The sequence below is a fragment of the Lissotriton vulgaris genome, chromosome 1_1, assembly GCF_964263255.1.
Source record: "Lissotriton vulgaris chromosome 1_1, aLisVul1.2, whole genome shotgun sequence".
NCBI lineage: Eukaryota > Metazoa > Chordata > Amphibia > Caudata > Salamandridae > Lissotriton > Lissotriton vulgaris.
The window spans coordinates 210,019,456-210,034,372 of NC_141685.1; the positions used below are offsets into that span (position 1 = coordinate 210,019,456).

The 14,917-nt window shown below is 48.4% G+C and overlaps 1 protein-coding gene across 2 annotated transcripts in view; it reads right to left on the reverse strand.

Moving 5' to 3' along the window:
* Positions 1 to 3,215: 3,215 nt before the first annotated feature.
* Positions 3,216 to 14,917, reverse strand: part of ELOVL1 (ELOVL fatty acid elongase 1) — a 136,261-nt gene continuing 124,559 nt past the window's right edge. For both annotated transcript variants that reach the window (XM_086952190.1, XM_086952189.1), the window contains exons 7-8: positions 8,955 to 9,091; positions 3,216 to 6,580 (exon numbers count right to left, since the gene is read on the reverse strand). In XM_086952190.1, coding sequence (XP_086808316.1) covers positions 6,299 to 6,580; positions 8,955 to 9,091 — 419 coding nt within the window. In that variant the 3' untranslated portion in view covers positions 3,216 to 6,298. The remainder of the gene's footprint in view (positions 6,581 to 8,954; positions 9,092 to 14,917) is intronic.

Here is a 14,917-nt window from a genome sequence, read left to right on the forward strand (position 1 = left end):
ACTTTGTAAAGACTCTGGGAGCAGTGGTGACTCCGAATGGGAGTACCTTGAACTGGTAATGTTGACCCGCTACCACGAATCTGAGAAATTTCCGATAAGCGGGATGTATTGGAATATGGAAGTGCTTGTCCTTTAAGTCTAGAGTAGACAGAAAGTCGCCTTGTTTTAGGAGTCAAAGCACTTGAAGCGTTACCATGTTAAAATTGTCTGATTGTATGTAAAGATTCAATCCTCCGAGGCCGAAGATAGGTCTTAGAGGACAGTCCTATTTGGGGATTAGAAAATAGGAGTATATGCCCAACCTGTGGTATTGTAGTGGTACGGGCTCTATAACTCCCTTCAAAAGAAGAAACTGAACCTCTTGCTGGAGGTGTAAGTGGGCTGGTGACAGTTTGTGTGAACGTGGAGGAATGTTTGAAGGATTGTTGGTACACTCCAGGCAATAACTAGAACGGATAATTGCCAGTACCCATTTGTCTGTAGTTATTGACTGCCAGGCGGGTAAGAATTGTGAAAGACGTCCGCCAACAGGTGTTAAATGGTCGCAGGGGAGTGTAGTGAAGTTACTATCTGGTTTTAGTGGGGGAGGCATGTGTGTAGGAACCTCAACCCTTGCCATTGTTGCCTCTGTAACCCCCTCTGAAGAAACCCTTCGAAGCAGAGGATGGATTGTTGCCTTTGTAGGCTGTAGAGGCAGTGTCTGATGAGCTGTTCTTGGACCCGACCCGGGAGCGCCGAAAGAAACCACGGCCCGAAGGTGACTGGAGGGCTCCCATGGATTTTGCCACCTTGATGTCCTTTTTTATCTTTTCTAATAATGAGTCTACTACAGGGCCTAAGTGGTGTTGCTTGTCAAATGGCGTGTTGAGGATAGAAGTCTGAACCTCAGGTTTAAAGCCTGAAATGTGTAACAAAGCATGCCTTCTTAAAAGGACGCTGGTGTTGACGGATCTAGCCGCAGAGTCGGCTGCATCTAAAGCGCACCTGATGGAATTGTTGGAGATGAGCTGTCCCTCCTGCACTAGGTCATGGGCTTTGGACTTTGGGTCATCAGGTAGAAATTGGAGCAATTGCTCCATTTCATCCCAATGTGCCTTATCGACCTAGCTCAAAGTGCTTGGGTATTGGAAATGCGCCAAATGTTTACTGCCTGGAGGCTGCTCTTTTCCCAAAGGCGTCTATCAACTTAGACTCCTTGTCTGGTGGTGGAGCATCCCTGGACGTTTGGGAATTGGCCCTTTTTCGTGCATTAGTAACGACTAACAAATCTAATGGTAACTGCCCCTGATGTAAGCTGGATCTGATGGTGCAGATTAATATTTTTTGTCTACTCTAGGGGTGAAGATACATGCACGGACAGGATCATTAAAAAGGTCACCCACATGTCTAAGCATATCCTCGAGCATGGGAAGTGTGTGCGAGGATTTCTGTGAACTACTGGGTCTCAAAAAGGAAATCTTCAAGGGATTCCTTATGTAACTCTATTTCATGGTAATTAGCAGTTCTACCTAATAATTCTATATATCCCATCCTACACTATCGTCTGAAGGAGAAGGCTTAGTAGGATATAGAGCAGGATCGTTACCTGTGGGAGAATTAGTGTTATAATCTCTCCAGGGGTCGGTAGGTGTTGGATAATTGTCTCCAGCCCCATCCCAATCATCCTGATCATCAGGTGTATATGGTGGTGGGGAGTCAGGTGAAATAAGCAATGGTTGTGACTCAGGGGAAGGAGGTGATGGAGAAGGAGAAGGAGAAGGCTTAGTACTCACATTTTTCTTTTTTTAAAGGAATATGGTAGGCTTCTTCAGCCTCAGGTTTTCGTTTGAGAGTGAGTTTGGTGGCAATATGTCCTGTTATTGGATTAATGCAGAGTTCTCTCTGTTTCGGATCCAGTTTTGATGGCGGAACATCGAAACGTTACTCTTTTGCTGAAATCGGGACATCAGTTGGTTTCGGCGGCGAAGGATTCGGTCCTGGTGTTTTGGATGCCGATGATTTTGGATCCGAGGACGTTTTCGGCGTCAAAGGGGGTAGGGCTGCGCCTGACTTTGACCCGAAGGTTTTGTCTCGCTGCTCAATTTCAAACGACTGTTCGGAGCCAGAAGGCTTTTGGGGGTGATTTCGGTGCCGTGCCGGAAGGCAGGACATCGGGAACATGTCCTCTGTGCCGACCGTGGCCCGGAGGGGGGGTGTTGGACATGAGCCTTCTTCTTGGGCGGAGGTTGACCTTGGGGCAAGAGAGGATCAGTACTCACGGTACGCTGCCCTTAGGGGATGTCTTTGTCCCCATCGGAGCCGGATTCAGAGATATGTTCTTGCTCTACCTCTGCTCCTATAGCATCTGCAGTCGCTGGTTCAGAATCCTCTCCGATGAGGTCTGGAATGGAACCAGTGTATTGGCTCTGCATGTTGCGACTGTCACAAAGCATTTTCTTCTCTTGGAAAGCCTTACACGTGTCGTAGTCCTGTTCTTTGTTCTCTGGAGAGAAGCACAGGTTGCACACTTCGTGTGAGTCTGTGCACAGGAATTTCACGTGGCACAGAGGGCAGAATTCAAATGGGGTTGTTTCCAACTACATCAAGTCGGACCGGCGCGGGTAGGCCCAACAGCCTTCCACGAGTTACCCGATTGAAAGATTTTCGGAAATACGATACGTGGAGAATGGGAATACGCGATCGAAAACAATACCATTGAGGGTGAGTGTATTGTGCACCAAGGGGAACCAGAGAAACAGTGTTGAACCGGAGCACAGCAATTCACGTCTGAACCAGATGGCAGAAAAAAACAATCCAACAATGAGTCGGTGTCCATGAGCACTATTACTATCGAAGAAAAACAACTTGCAAACATCCGGACCTAGCACTAGATGGCATGAGTATGCAACCCATGTCATCTACAGCTCACATGCTTCAAACGAGGGAATTATGCATAAACATTTGGCGAAATTCTACAGAATTAAGGTATCTGGGGCGGCAAGAGCATACAGCTAGTGCACCAATGGCTGTGTCGTCCTTGTGTATGGGTGATGGCGGCGAGTCAACCTACAAATGTGAAGCTTCTTACCAGATAGGCAGCTGGCCAGCAACATAAACCACTCTTTCATTCAGCCTTGCACCATACTATTGCATTGTTCAATATAAAACCTTAATTCCAAGCAGAGATTTCCCATAAACGCCCTGCTGCATCAGTCAGAAAAACGAGCCAGTGATGGTTATCGTCATGTAAGTTTAATTTCAGCGATACATACATAGGCAGCCTACCGACGCAGGCACCGTGACAAAACAAAAAAATTAACATCCTTAAGTTACTCAAGCGTTCCCCCTGGAATCTTTGGGCTGGGAGCAGGGACAGACCCTACAAACTCTACTCAGTGCAATGTCAGACCAGGTGGGAGAGACCTGCTTGGGCAGGGTCCTGGGAATTCTTATCCGATCACCCCGCCACCCTCTTCCCCCTGCAGTCCACTCATCGGAGAGACTGGTTACAGGCAAGTGCCTTCACAAGAGGTGGTCCCAACTCTTCTAACATTAACCCCCCCCCCCCGCCCCCAAACACAAAAACAATGCATACAGATGGTCTGCTACTCTAACCAGATCTACAGCCCAAGAATCTTTGGAAGCAATGCAGACAGGAGGCCTGCTGCTTATCCGTTCATTAACAAATGACCCAGACAAAAAAAACAGCACAGGAAAAAAGCTACTCTAACCGTAACCACTGGGCAGAACAGCCAACAAATCAACGTAGTCAGGAAAGAGGCCGCCTCCACTCTAGAGGCCTTAAGAGAACCTGTGCCCAGGGGGTATTTGCGCAAGGACAGGGTAGAGAGTGGTGCAGCACACACATTTCTTCTCATTGCCCTTCACAGTCCCACATACCTCTTCCTTGCTACTGAAAGGGAAGGTTTGATCTCTTGGGCAAGCTCTACAGTTCTCTCTTGCTAGAGGCAACAAGACAACAAAAAAACTAATTCTGGGTTTTTGCAGAAGCTTTTCTTGATGCAGATTTCTGGACCACTGGGTGCAAGTTCAGCAGCTCAGCCGGGGTGCACACCACCTCCCCCACACCACTTCCCTCAAGCAGAGTAGTATCTTCAGCATTGGAGAAGTGGTCACTAGAGCTACGGCCCACAGCTTTGACGGGTCAGCTCACCAGAAGGGGTCACTTCTTGTCCATCGCACTAATCCTCTTTACCCCAGCTACTGAGAGGTATCAAAATACTCTCTAGCATCCTCGTGACAATCCCGGAGTGGGGTTAGCCTTAAAAGGGGGTCTGGCTGATACTTCCGACTTTGAGCAATGTCAATTCTGAAGGCTTCCAAAAATACTGGAGCTGGTAAGCACTACCCATGGAAGGGCAGGTCCCCACAGCCATCAATGGACAAGACCAGGCTAAAGGAAGAACCACTAGCAAATGAGAATCCGTTTCAAGGGTGGCCACTTAACCCTAAAGCACCCACCAAAATAAGTCTACCTCATAGCAATCTTCTTAGAATGGGTCTGCGGGGGACGGATAAGGGAGGAAGGGCAAAGGGTGCATACTGCAAATGAAAGACGGGTGCCAAAAAGAAGTAGGTCGTAGAAAGGCACAAGGTGTGGGGATAGGGAAAAGGAAGTAAGGCAGATGAGCCTGGAAGGCACACATCAGGGAGGTTGCAAAGGCACTACAGAGATCTCAGAGTGTGGAATGGCATGTAGGGAACCGGTGAGATATCCCTGCCGCAAAGACAGCAAAGCTGTGGAAGGCATAACTGCATATGGCGACACTCGATATGCGAGAGACACAGCCAACTGTTTGTTGGTAAACATCAACAATTAAATACAGGGTAGAACATCCCTGGACTCAGGAAGGCACCGGGGAAACAAACTCAGAATCCACCACAGCCAGCTACAACCTTAATATTCATTAAGCATCACGGCGACACAACCATTTATTTATTAGGAAATATATAGTCATAAATTAATCAAGGTTACTTCAGACACATTTTCAGGTTTTTCAAGCGCTTCGTCCTCCTCAGCAGTCTACTCCCAGCTGGACTATGAAATCAATGACAGGCCCTGCTTTCAAAAACCCTGGCCCCCAACTCAACCAGTCACAGTCCTCCTTTCAGAAACAATGGACCAATCCCAGCGCTTCTTTCAGAAAAGTAGTACCCTTTTAAACCAATCACTTACCAAAAGACCGTACCCTCTCCACTAATCAATGACCAACTCTCAGAAACCATTAACTCAACCATTCTTTGTGGTCCTAAAATAAAATAGGGCTAGACTCTACCAATCAGAGCCCCATTTCCAGCGGTTTTGGTCCCGATTGATTGAATTTCTTGGGCTATCCACTGCTTCACAGTACAGGGAGGATGTAGAGATGATGTGGGAGGGGCGGAGATTTGGAATGTTCTAATTACATAGGTCAGTAGGGTCAATGCGACAAACATCAGAAGATGCCCTAGAACAAACATGAATTAACATGAACCACTGCTGAAACTTTAGCAGTCTGTCAAATGTCCAATAGGTGCAGCATCTGTGCACGACCCTTCTGAGCTTTCCGCCTTTTATAAACCGTACATCTACATCACACACAGAGGGTGAAACCTAAATTAGAACACTCCGCTCAATGCTGCATATGAGCACATTACTTATCTGCAACACTGGCCTTCAGCAAGTGAATCTTTCATAGATTCCACCATGTGAATCTATAAAAGATCCTATGCTAGAGAATTCTTTATTAACACTCGTCCGACAAATTCTGATTTCAAGTGCTGTGCATATCACTCCACACGAAGACTTAATCAGATGGGTTACCATCCTCAGATCAGTCTGCAAAGAAAATCTTAACACCTAGGCACAAAAACATCACCCTGCCCCCAAGCAACAGTCCGGATGCATGAACAGCTGTGACAGGGAGGATCTGATGTGCTGAGTGGAGAGACTAACACATTTATAGATGACCTAGGGAAACAGAGCAGGACTAGAACCTGCTCTTCAAAACTAGGTTAAGAGCCGGTGATGGGCAGTGCAAGGCAGCTAAGAGCCTGGGCCAGGTCGGGCTGCACTGGGATTGGCTCTCTAACATAAGAACCGGTGTTAGCAAACAGGAAGGAAAGGCGTTGGCACTGCTGGATAGTTGACACACAACAGTCTGAGGCACTTCAGTTAGCTGGTGATGGTCCCAGTAGCGGTCGGTGGCTGGTATGACAGTTTAGACCGAATGTCTCGCACCTGGGTTTTTGCATTTTTAGAATTTTGGGTAAAGGCTGCATCCTTCGTCTTGTATCTGGTGGAGAAATGCCCCAGACTTCAGTTCGCTTTGACTTTTCCATTTTGAGCCACACCGTTCTCATGTACACTGCCGTTCCTGGCTCCTTCACCCTTCTGACGTGGAGCTGCCAGGCTAGATGGTTGTGCCCCCTTGGGTAGCCGCCTGCCCTTGGTGTACGCCTGGTACCAGAAGTTGGAGAACAGAACGAAGAAGAAAGTGCCATAGATCCAGATGAGGTGGATGAAGATTGGGAACTGGTACCCGCAGCTGTCCATGAAGTAATACTGGGTAATATGGATGGAAACCAGAACGAATTGGATCTGAAAACAAAGCAGAAACAATTGTCAAAGAGCAAAAACAAGAAACACTGCAAGAGGTGCAAGAGGTGACCAGAACTGGATGCACAAGGAAGACAGCACCTGGAATGATTGGAGGAAACGGGAAGCCGGGCAGTCAAGGGCAACAGACAGCCGGGCAGTCAAGGGCAACAGACAGCCGGGGAGTCAAGGGCAACAGACAGCCGGGGAGTCAAGGGCAACAGACAGCCGGGGAGTCAAGGGCAACAGACAGCCGGGGAGTCAAGGGCAACAGACAGCCGGGGAGTCAAGGGCAACAGACAGCCGGGGAGTCAAGGGCAACAGACAGCCGGGGAGTCAAGGGCAACAGACAGCCGGGGAGTCAAGGGCAACAGACAGCCGGGGAGTTAAGGGCAACAGACAGTCACCCCCAACTCCCTCCTCCTGCTTCGCGATCTTCTGCCTTAATCACATAGGAGATTTTAGTATATAGTACCAGTTTGCTTTCAGGAAATTTAAATTTCTTAAAGGATACAAAGCTATCAAATTGTAGGTGTTTGCTAAATGGATTGTAGAGGATGTATGGATTTGAGTATGTCACCTCAATAAAGATTATAGAAACTTAAATGCAAGCCGGACGCCGCTTACAGGGAGGGGTACAATTCAAGCACAACCGTCCCTCGATTCATTATAAATGGCATCAACCCTGCGCATCGCAAATTCAGCTCACTGAATCTGTGGGCATGCAATGGTGCAACATTTCCCAAATAAACAAACCTTAAAGAAGTGCTTTTGAATCCAATTTGTTCATAGTTTCAATAATGGAGTTGAGCCATGGCGAGCACAACTCCAAGCTCCTCCAGTGACAGAGAATGGGAAGGATTGGACGAGCCACTGTGGTTTTGAACCAAGCCATGGGACCCGACGTCTTCTTGTACCTCTGATAGTTTGGAATAGCCTGTGCGTTCCAGATGAAGCAACCTCGGGGGGGGGGGGGGGGGGGGGGGGTGGGGAAACTGTGTGAAGGACCACTACTTACAAGGAAATGTAAAATGTTTTGACCTGTGGAAAACTAATCTTTCAAGTAACCCTGGGCAGGGCGCTACGCTCGCGTAGTTTGCGCTACTTCGCACTGCGCGAACTGCACGTAGCACAGTGCAAACCCGCATAGCATAGTACAGCGGTAATTTTTTGCTTGCTCGCGGTCCTCAACGTCAAGTTGGCGACCGCGAGCAAGCAAAATGACAGCCCGGGGAGACTTTCCTCGTCCGCGATCAGCAACATCAAGTTGCCGATCTCGAGCGTGGAAAATAACCTCCCGGCAAGATTCTCAATGCGGGGAGGTCAGGTTTCCCATTGCGAGTGGTTGCATATGCTTGCGGTGAGTAACTACCCGTCCGCGTTGAGAAAGCTGCCGCTCGAGTAAAAATCTACTCTAGCGGCAGAAAACTACAGCTTGCACTGTGCAAGATGCCGTTTCCAATGATTGCACAGTGCCGGATGTTTGTCTGCACTATGCAATCATTGAAAACTGCATCTTGCACAGTGCAAACAGGGTACTATGCAGTTCGCGTAGCGCTACTTTGCGAACTACACCCAGCCCTACTTTCAAGAACATATTTCAAAGATACTTCTGCACAATCCAGGTTTTCAGCTTTTTCCTGTATTCAAACTTGTAGGGAGTAATCATCAGAGATGGAAAGAGATCTCCACTATGTAGGTGCTTGGAGCAAATAGACCAGTCCCCACTTTCTCACCAGTACCATGTTTGTGTCCATTGGTTGCAAGACATTCCTTCAGGGGGCAGGGCATATATTTAGGCTGACCAACAGAACACCACGTGTCCCGGGGACCCTTGTGGCCAATAAGAAGTCAGCACCCTGATGGGCAGAGGCACCAATGTCTGGGAGTGAGTTTAGGAACTCTGGAAGCCATCGGCTGGCAATTAAATTATGCAGGACTTCTTCCCGCTGTTGAGAAATCGGCATCAGTTACCGACTAAGTGACCTTTCCAAAGCACAAACTCCTAGAAGCCCGTCTATGTTGGGGTAGATTTGCATGGCAGGCCAACCACCAATAGAAACTTCTTGAAACCATAAGGTAGATACAGATGTCCAAGGGAAGCAATTGTGTGGTATTTCTCCTCACCAATGGTAAATTTGAGGTATTTCTTCTGTGTTGTGCTAATTTAGATGTGTAAAAAGGCATCTACCATGAAAATGTTCATCGTAATGCTATTTTGGGTTTGAAGTTTGGCTAAGAATAATCAAGTTGTGCCAAGAAGGCAGTGAATCTTGTTCCTACACTGGCATTTTCTAGCGCCACACACCTTTACTAGGGGAGAGGGACAAGATTCTAAAAGGGAGTCGACGTACAACCTCACACAACTCTAACTCACCAGTTGGATGGCGGTCATGTGCTTCTTCCACCACAAGAATTTCTGGAAGGAGGGCCCGGCGGCGGACAGACCATAGTAGAAGTACATGATGACGTGGACCAGAGAGTTAATCATGGCGTGGAAGGAGCCCATGCCACCTGCAAGGGAAAAAAAGAAGAGATCAGAGGAACTTGAACGGTATGAACAATGAAGCCTCAACCATATCCTAATCCTGGCCACGCCCCAACATCACTCAAGACCTGCCAGAGTGACCCAATCGTACCGCAGACCATCATGGTACTGCAATCATGCCGGACCAGAAGGTATAAGTGTTCCCCAGTACAGTGAGGTACTACAACAGGAATACAAGGCAGGGAACAGGCAAACAGATACAGTAATAACAACCGGTATGGCTGCAGAGGTCACCCGCTGCACCTCGGTGCTGCTATAATCACAGCAGTTTGCAGACACTTCCTCAAACTCCACAGCGCCAACAGTACCTCAAGCCAAAACTGCCACAGACAGTTCACGTGAAAATATGGCCACTAAAAACTCTAGGTGTTTACACCGTCTACTTAACATTAAAGGGCAAGGTGGCACACTGCACATGGTTTTGCAGTGACGCAGACTCCTTAGATGGCAGAAGATTAAACCTGGGCGGATTCAAAGATGCTTCAGACTTCAGCTCACAGGAGAAAAAGCTAACTGAGAAGGTGAACTGGGTGGGGCAACTGCAGTGATATACGAGATCTTGTTTGATCACTGTGAAATGTAGTAACTGATAAATGCTGGTTGCACAGTGGGTGAACAAGAAAAGTATCTTTCGAAGGCCATACGGTGTGTGCTCACAATTACAAATGTACCAGAAGTTCTAAGTTTTACAAACCTTTGAAGAAAAGCCTCATACAACACTACTCAAGGCTTGCCAAAGTAATTCTCCATTGCTCTCAAACTTATTCCATGTATTATATATTTTTTTTTAGAACTTCATCATCCCAGGAATTACCTCCAAACTCAAAGACAGGGGGTTCATCACTTTTGTTACCTTGGATGAAAAGCCTACCTCTTGCCACCACTTGAGTTCCCGGGTTGTCTCCTCTGAGAAGCAAGTGGTGTCAGACAGACGGCCCTGGTGTTGCACCAAACTGAAAAGGAGGTACCACTGCAGGGTCCTTATATGCCCTCTGGCACACGGGACGAAGAGGATGCATGGGCTAGGAGCCTAAGAAGCATTGGCACCATTCTCACTAAGTTGCTACATTGAGCCCGAAACATCAGGATCATATCCTGAATGTCCCAGGCCTGCTATGGAGGTAGAAAGGTTTTGACCACCAGTGTCCAGGACAGCACCTATAAAGGGGACCCTCTGCACAGGTGGGGGGACTGTGGTTAGCTGACAGAAGACTCCGGGGATAACGAATGGGCAACCATCTTCCGATGGTTGTTCTTGTCAGACTGTCAACCCCACCTTGAGATGCCAGTGATTGAGGTACATGAATACCTGTATCATCAACCTGCAAAGATGGGCCACAACCACTACCATCGCTTCCATAAACATCCGAAGGGCCATGGTGATGCCCATAGGCCTGTAAATTGTAAGTGTTCCCATCCCACTATGAAGCACAGGTAGAGTGTGTGGGACTGCAGGACGGGTACATGGATAGAAGCGTTTTACCAGGTCATGGATACCATCCATCCTTCTGGGTCTGAGCAGAAGGAACATGAGCCAGAGTGAGCATTTGGATTTATTTCTTCCTCAAGAATGGATTAGAGGTCGGAAAACCAGAAAGGGTCTGAGCTCTACGTCCTTCTTAGGCACTAGAAAGTAGCAGAGGTTAACACCAGTTATCAGAATGAGCCACCCCTTCAATGGCTCCTTTGGCCAAAAGTCAGTTTACCTGTTATGTTAAATGCAATTTATAAAGCGCACTGACACCGAAGCTTCCTGGCGCTGATAGACAGAACAGATGAGGGGGGGGCATAGATGACAAGATCTAGCCAGAGATGGGGAAGAGATGGGTTTTTAACATTTTTCTGAAGTTCAAGAGGGAAGGGGAGGATTTGATTGGGAGAGGGAGGAGATGCCAAAGCACAGGGGCTAGGTAAGAGAAACGGCGGCCGCCGAATCTTAGTTTTACTCTTGGGGGTGATCAGCAGATCGCGGTGAGCTGATCGCAGATAGCGTGTGGGACAGTGAGGGTGAATGAAGGATTTTAGGAAGGCGGGACGAGGGCAGTGAAGTGCTTTGAAAGTGAGGCATGCCACCTTAAAGGCGACCCTTCGATCGACTGGGAGCCAGTAGAGGCTCGTAAGCAGAGGCTTGGCTGATTGCCATCTGGAGGTTCCATGAATCAAGCGGGCCGCTTGGTTCTGGAAAACTTTGAGACGTTGTATCAAAAATTGCGGCAGACCATGGTAGATGGCATTAGAAAAATCCAAACGGGAAAATACCAGCGAAATAACGGTTTGGGTAAGTGCTGCCGGGGGAAGAAGGTAGCGAACTTTGCGGATCCTCCGAAGTTGATACATACAGGAGGAGACCACCGCTCCAACTTGAGCCCTGAGGGAGAGCTCGGTGTTGATTATGACACCCAGACTCTTTATTGTTTTTACTGGGGTAGGGGGGGAGCCAAACTCTGGGGGCCAGAACTGTGGACCCCAGTAAACGTAACTGAGCCCAGGGAGGAGGAGCTCCGTTTTACCAGGGTTCAACTTCAATTGGTTCTGGTTCATCCAGAGTTGGATGTGAATCATGGCTCCGTGGAAGGTTTTGATGGCATGTGGTGAATTGAGAGGAAAAATGATTTGTAGATAGTCAGCATAATTGTAAGTGACGATATCCCATTTCGAAAGTGGCTGAATAAGTGGCCGAAGATAAAGATTAAAAAGAAGCGGGGAAAGGGAAGAGCCCTGGGGGACATCACAGGACGTGGGGGTTTGTTTGGCAGTGTAGGGACCTAGGCGGACCGCTTGTGTTCTTCCCGTAAGGAAGGATTTGACCCACTCAAGAGCAACGCCCTGGATGCCCGCCTGCTCGACACGGTGGAGAAGGATGTTATGATCCACTGTGTCGAACGCGGCAGACAGATCCAGTAGGACGAGGGCTTGGGGGGTTCCCGCGTCCGCGTTACTCCTGAGTGTCGAGAACTGCCAAGATAACGGCTTCTGTGGAGTGGGCAGGTCTGAAGCCGGCCTGAGTCGGCTCGAGATAGCAGGAGGATTCTATGAAGCTTGACAGGCAGCGGGTGACATGGGCCTCCATAAGTTTGGAAAAGTAAGGGAGGAGGGAAATGGGACGGTAGTTCGACGGCTCCAACATGTCAGCACCCGTTTATTTTAGAAGGGGTACCAGGATGGCCTCCTTAAAGGAGATAGGACAGATGCCACTGCTGAGAGATCTGTTAAGTAGATGTACGACACTATCTGGTAAGTTAAGGCAGATGCTTTGCAGGACAGATGGTGGGCAACAGTCGTTCGGAGAGCCAGATTTCACGCGGGTGGCTAGTTCCGCCAAGGAGGTGGAATCTAGAGCAGGAAAGGAGTTGAGGGTCGAGGGATTGTTAAAGGAATTGTCCGGTAGTGGCGATTGGGGAAGTGGAGGAATGGATTTTTTGATTGAGATTTTTTCTAGGAAGGAGTTCAGGGTGTCACAGGCCTCCTGAGTGGGGGTCTGGACTGGGAGGGTTCTATCGTCTGTGGTTAGCTCATTCAAGACTCTGAACACCTCCTACACAAAGATGGCTGCTTGATTTGATGAAACTTGTTCTGATACAAGGGGGAATGTGGGGCGGTTATGGCATGAAAAGAAGGGCATAGCCTCTCTGTATGTGACAATCTGATGTGAAGAAAAAAAAAATATCAGATCCTACCACCTACTAGCTGGGTGGGATGCTGCAAGGCGAAATCTGAGCAGCTTGGGAGCCACTGTGGAAGGGGAGGCAAAGGTAGAGGATGTTTGTCCTTGGTGGTATGCACAGCTTTGGCTACCGCCATGCCGCCTTGAGCCATGAATGGCTCAAGTCAAATGCGAAGCTAGCGGTGGGGTTGTCTCTGTCTGCCAGGCTCCGCAAATAGCTCCTAAGCTTCCTATATAGTTGGAGGAATTTCCCGGCTGTGAAGGCAACCCTAGGGAGCCGGCTGAAATTCGGCTGTTTTTAAAACTTTTTAGCAGTGAATTGGCCTTCTTTCCAAAGAGTCTGTCCCAAGGTGCGTGCCTGTAGCAGCCCAAGAAACAGACAGTATTCAAGGAGCATAGGGGTAGACTAGTCAATAGGAATACATTTTTGCCAAGTGGATCATTAAATTTTGATTTCCTTTCGGGTTAAGCAGAGGGGAAAGCATTTGCTTTTTGAGTGGGGCATTGGGTTAACAAGGGTTGATCACCCGGTGCTTGCTTTTGCTGCCTAGCCACAGTGGACTAACTGGGGGAGCGGATCATGGCTTCGCCTACATGTGGGTGGGCAGTGACTGTAGGAGCTTCACTGAAGGATATAAGAGTGCTGATGAGGCTGATCCTAGTTGAAGGATTTTCAATCAGCAGGCTAGATTTGGTCTCTGTAATCTAGGGCTTCTGCTGCCCTGTGGACCACCACTGTGGAAGAATCCCTCTCCTCTGTGGGTGGGTGTGGCCTCCAGCTCACTTTCTGAAGAGGTACCCAGCCCATTTGTATCAACAGTCCAGAATCAGTGTAACGAAAGAGCAGTAAACTGCCCATCTCGTCATAGTCGCTGCGAGGGATATTTCGAAGCCCCTGAATTGCATTTGAATCAGAGTCAAATATAGTGTAACGCCCCTACAGTACTGGCGGGTTGGGAAAGACTTAAAATCACATTCTAATAGCTGTAGGCCGCACCTTGGTGATTTCACAGTGTGCAGTGTGATAATGGGTCTGTGCTGGAGACTGGCATCGGAATCAGATATGGCACAGGCACAGCTGGAGTAGGTATCTGCTTCTGCACGGTCAGCAACAGAGTGGGCCGTAGGGTCAAGGAGAAGCTATGGTCCAGCAAAAAATGGAGAGCCAGGAGGAGGCCCAGTGGGGTCGGTCAGCGCCAGGGAAGGGCCCACCGGCAGAAGTATGACTGACGCCCCGGCGGATCCATGGGACTGAAGGTGCTCAGGAGGGAGCTGGCATCACCCTAACTATTTGCAGCATGGCCTCCATAAAGGCCTCAATGTGTTGCAAGGCCAAGAAGAACCAGAGAATCTCAGGGCTGCCTCCAGATGGGTGCAAGTCAGAGGACATAGAGGAAATGGGCACTTGAAGGGCAGAGTGCACAGCTTCTCCCCTTATTTCAAGTGGCCCATTTGGACTGTGTGCTTACGCCACGTTTCGACTTTCCTGTGGACTTTAAGCTGGACCATGAATTGGCACAAGAATGGGACTGCTGCTTCCAGTGTGACATCTTCTTGTGTTTCTCGATTTATAACTTTGCTTCCATCTCTGTGATCACTTTCAGAGGTCTCAGGTCACATTCGTTGCAAGACTTAGTCATGCTCGGAGCTGAGAAACCAGAGAGAGACACAGTGTGGCTTCGTGACCGACATCTATTTTTGCAGTTGAGACACGGCTTAATACCAGTCCTCTTGGGAGGAGACATTTCCTCCATGGCATACTGCTGTTAATTCTGAATTGCACTGGTAGACTGAGAACCAAAGTTGGTAGCAGAGTTCTGGCTCCGTGTCGAGGGACGCCGAAAGAAAGGAAGTGCCATCAGCATGCCAGAGTGATGCCTTCATGCTGTCACTTCCAGGGCAGTGCAAGGTTATCGCAGAGTGAGATGGTGCTAACTGGCAATGTAAACGATTAATTGCTTTATAGAATTCCAGACCCTGTCTGGTGTGTTTAAAAGGCTAGAAATATGCAGTTATAAATAATCTCAGAAGTCTCCAATTTAAAAACTCTTGCTACAGGAATAGGACATCACTACGAAAATTTTGCAAATGTTTAGATGGGCGAAACTTCACTCCCCAAAACCTCTTA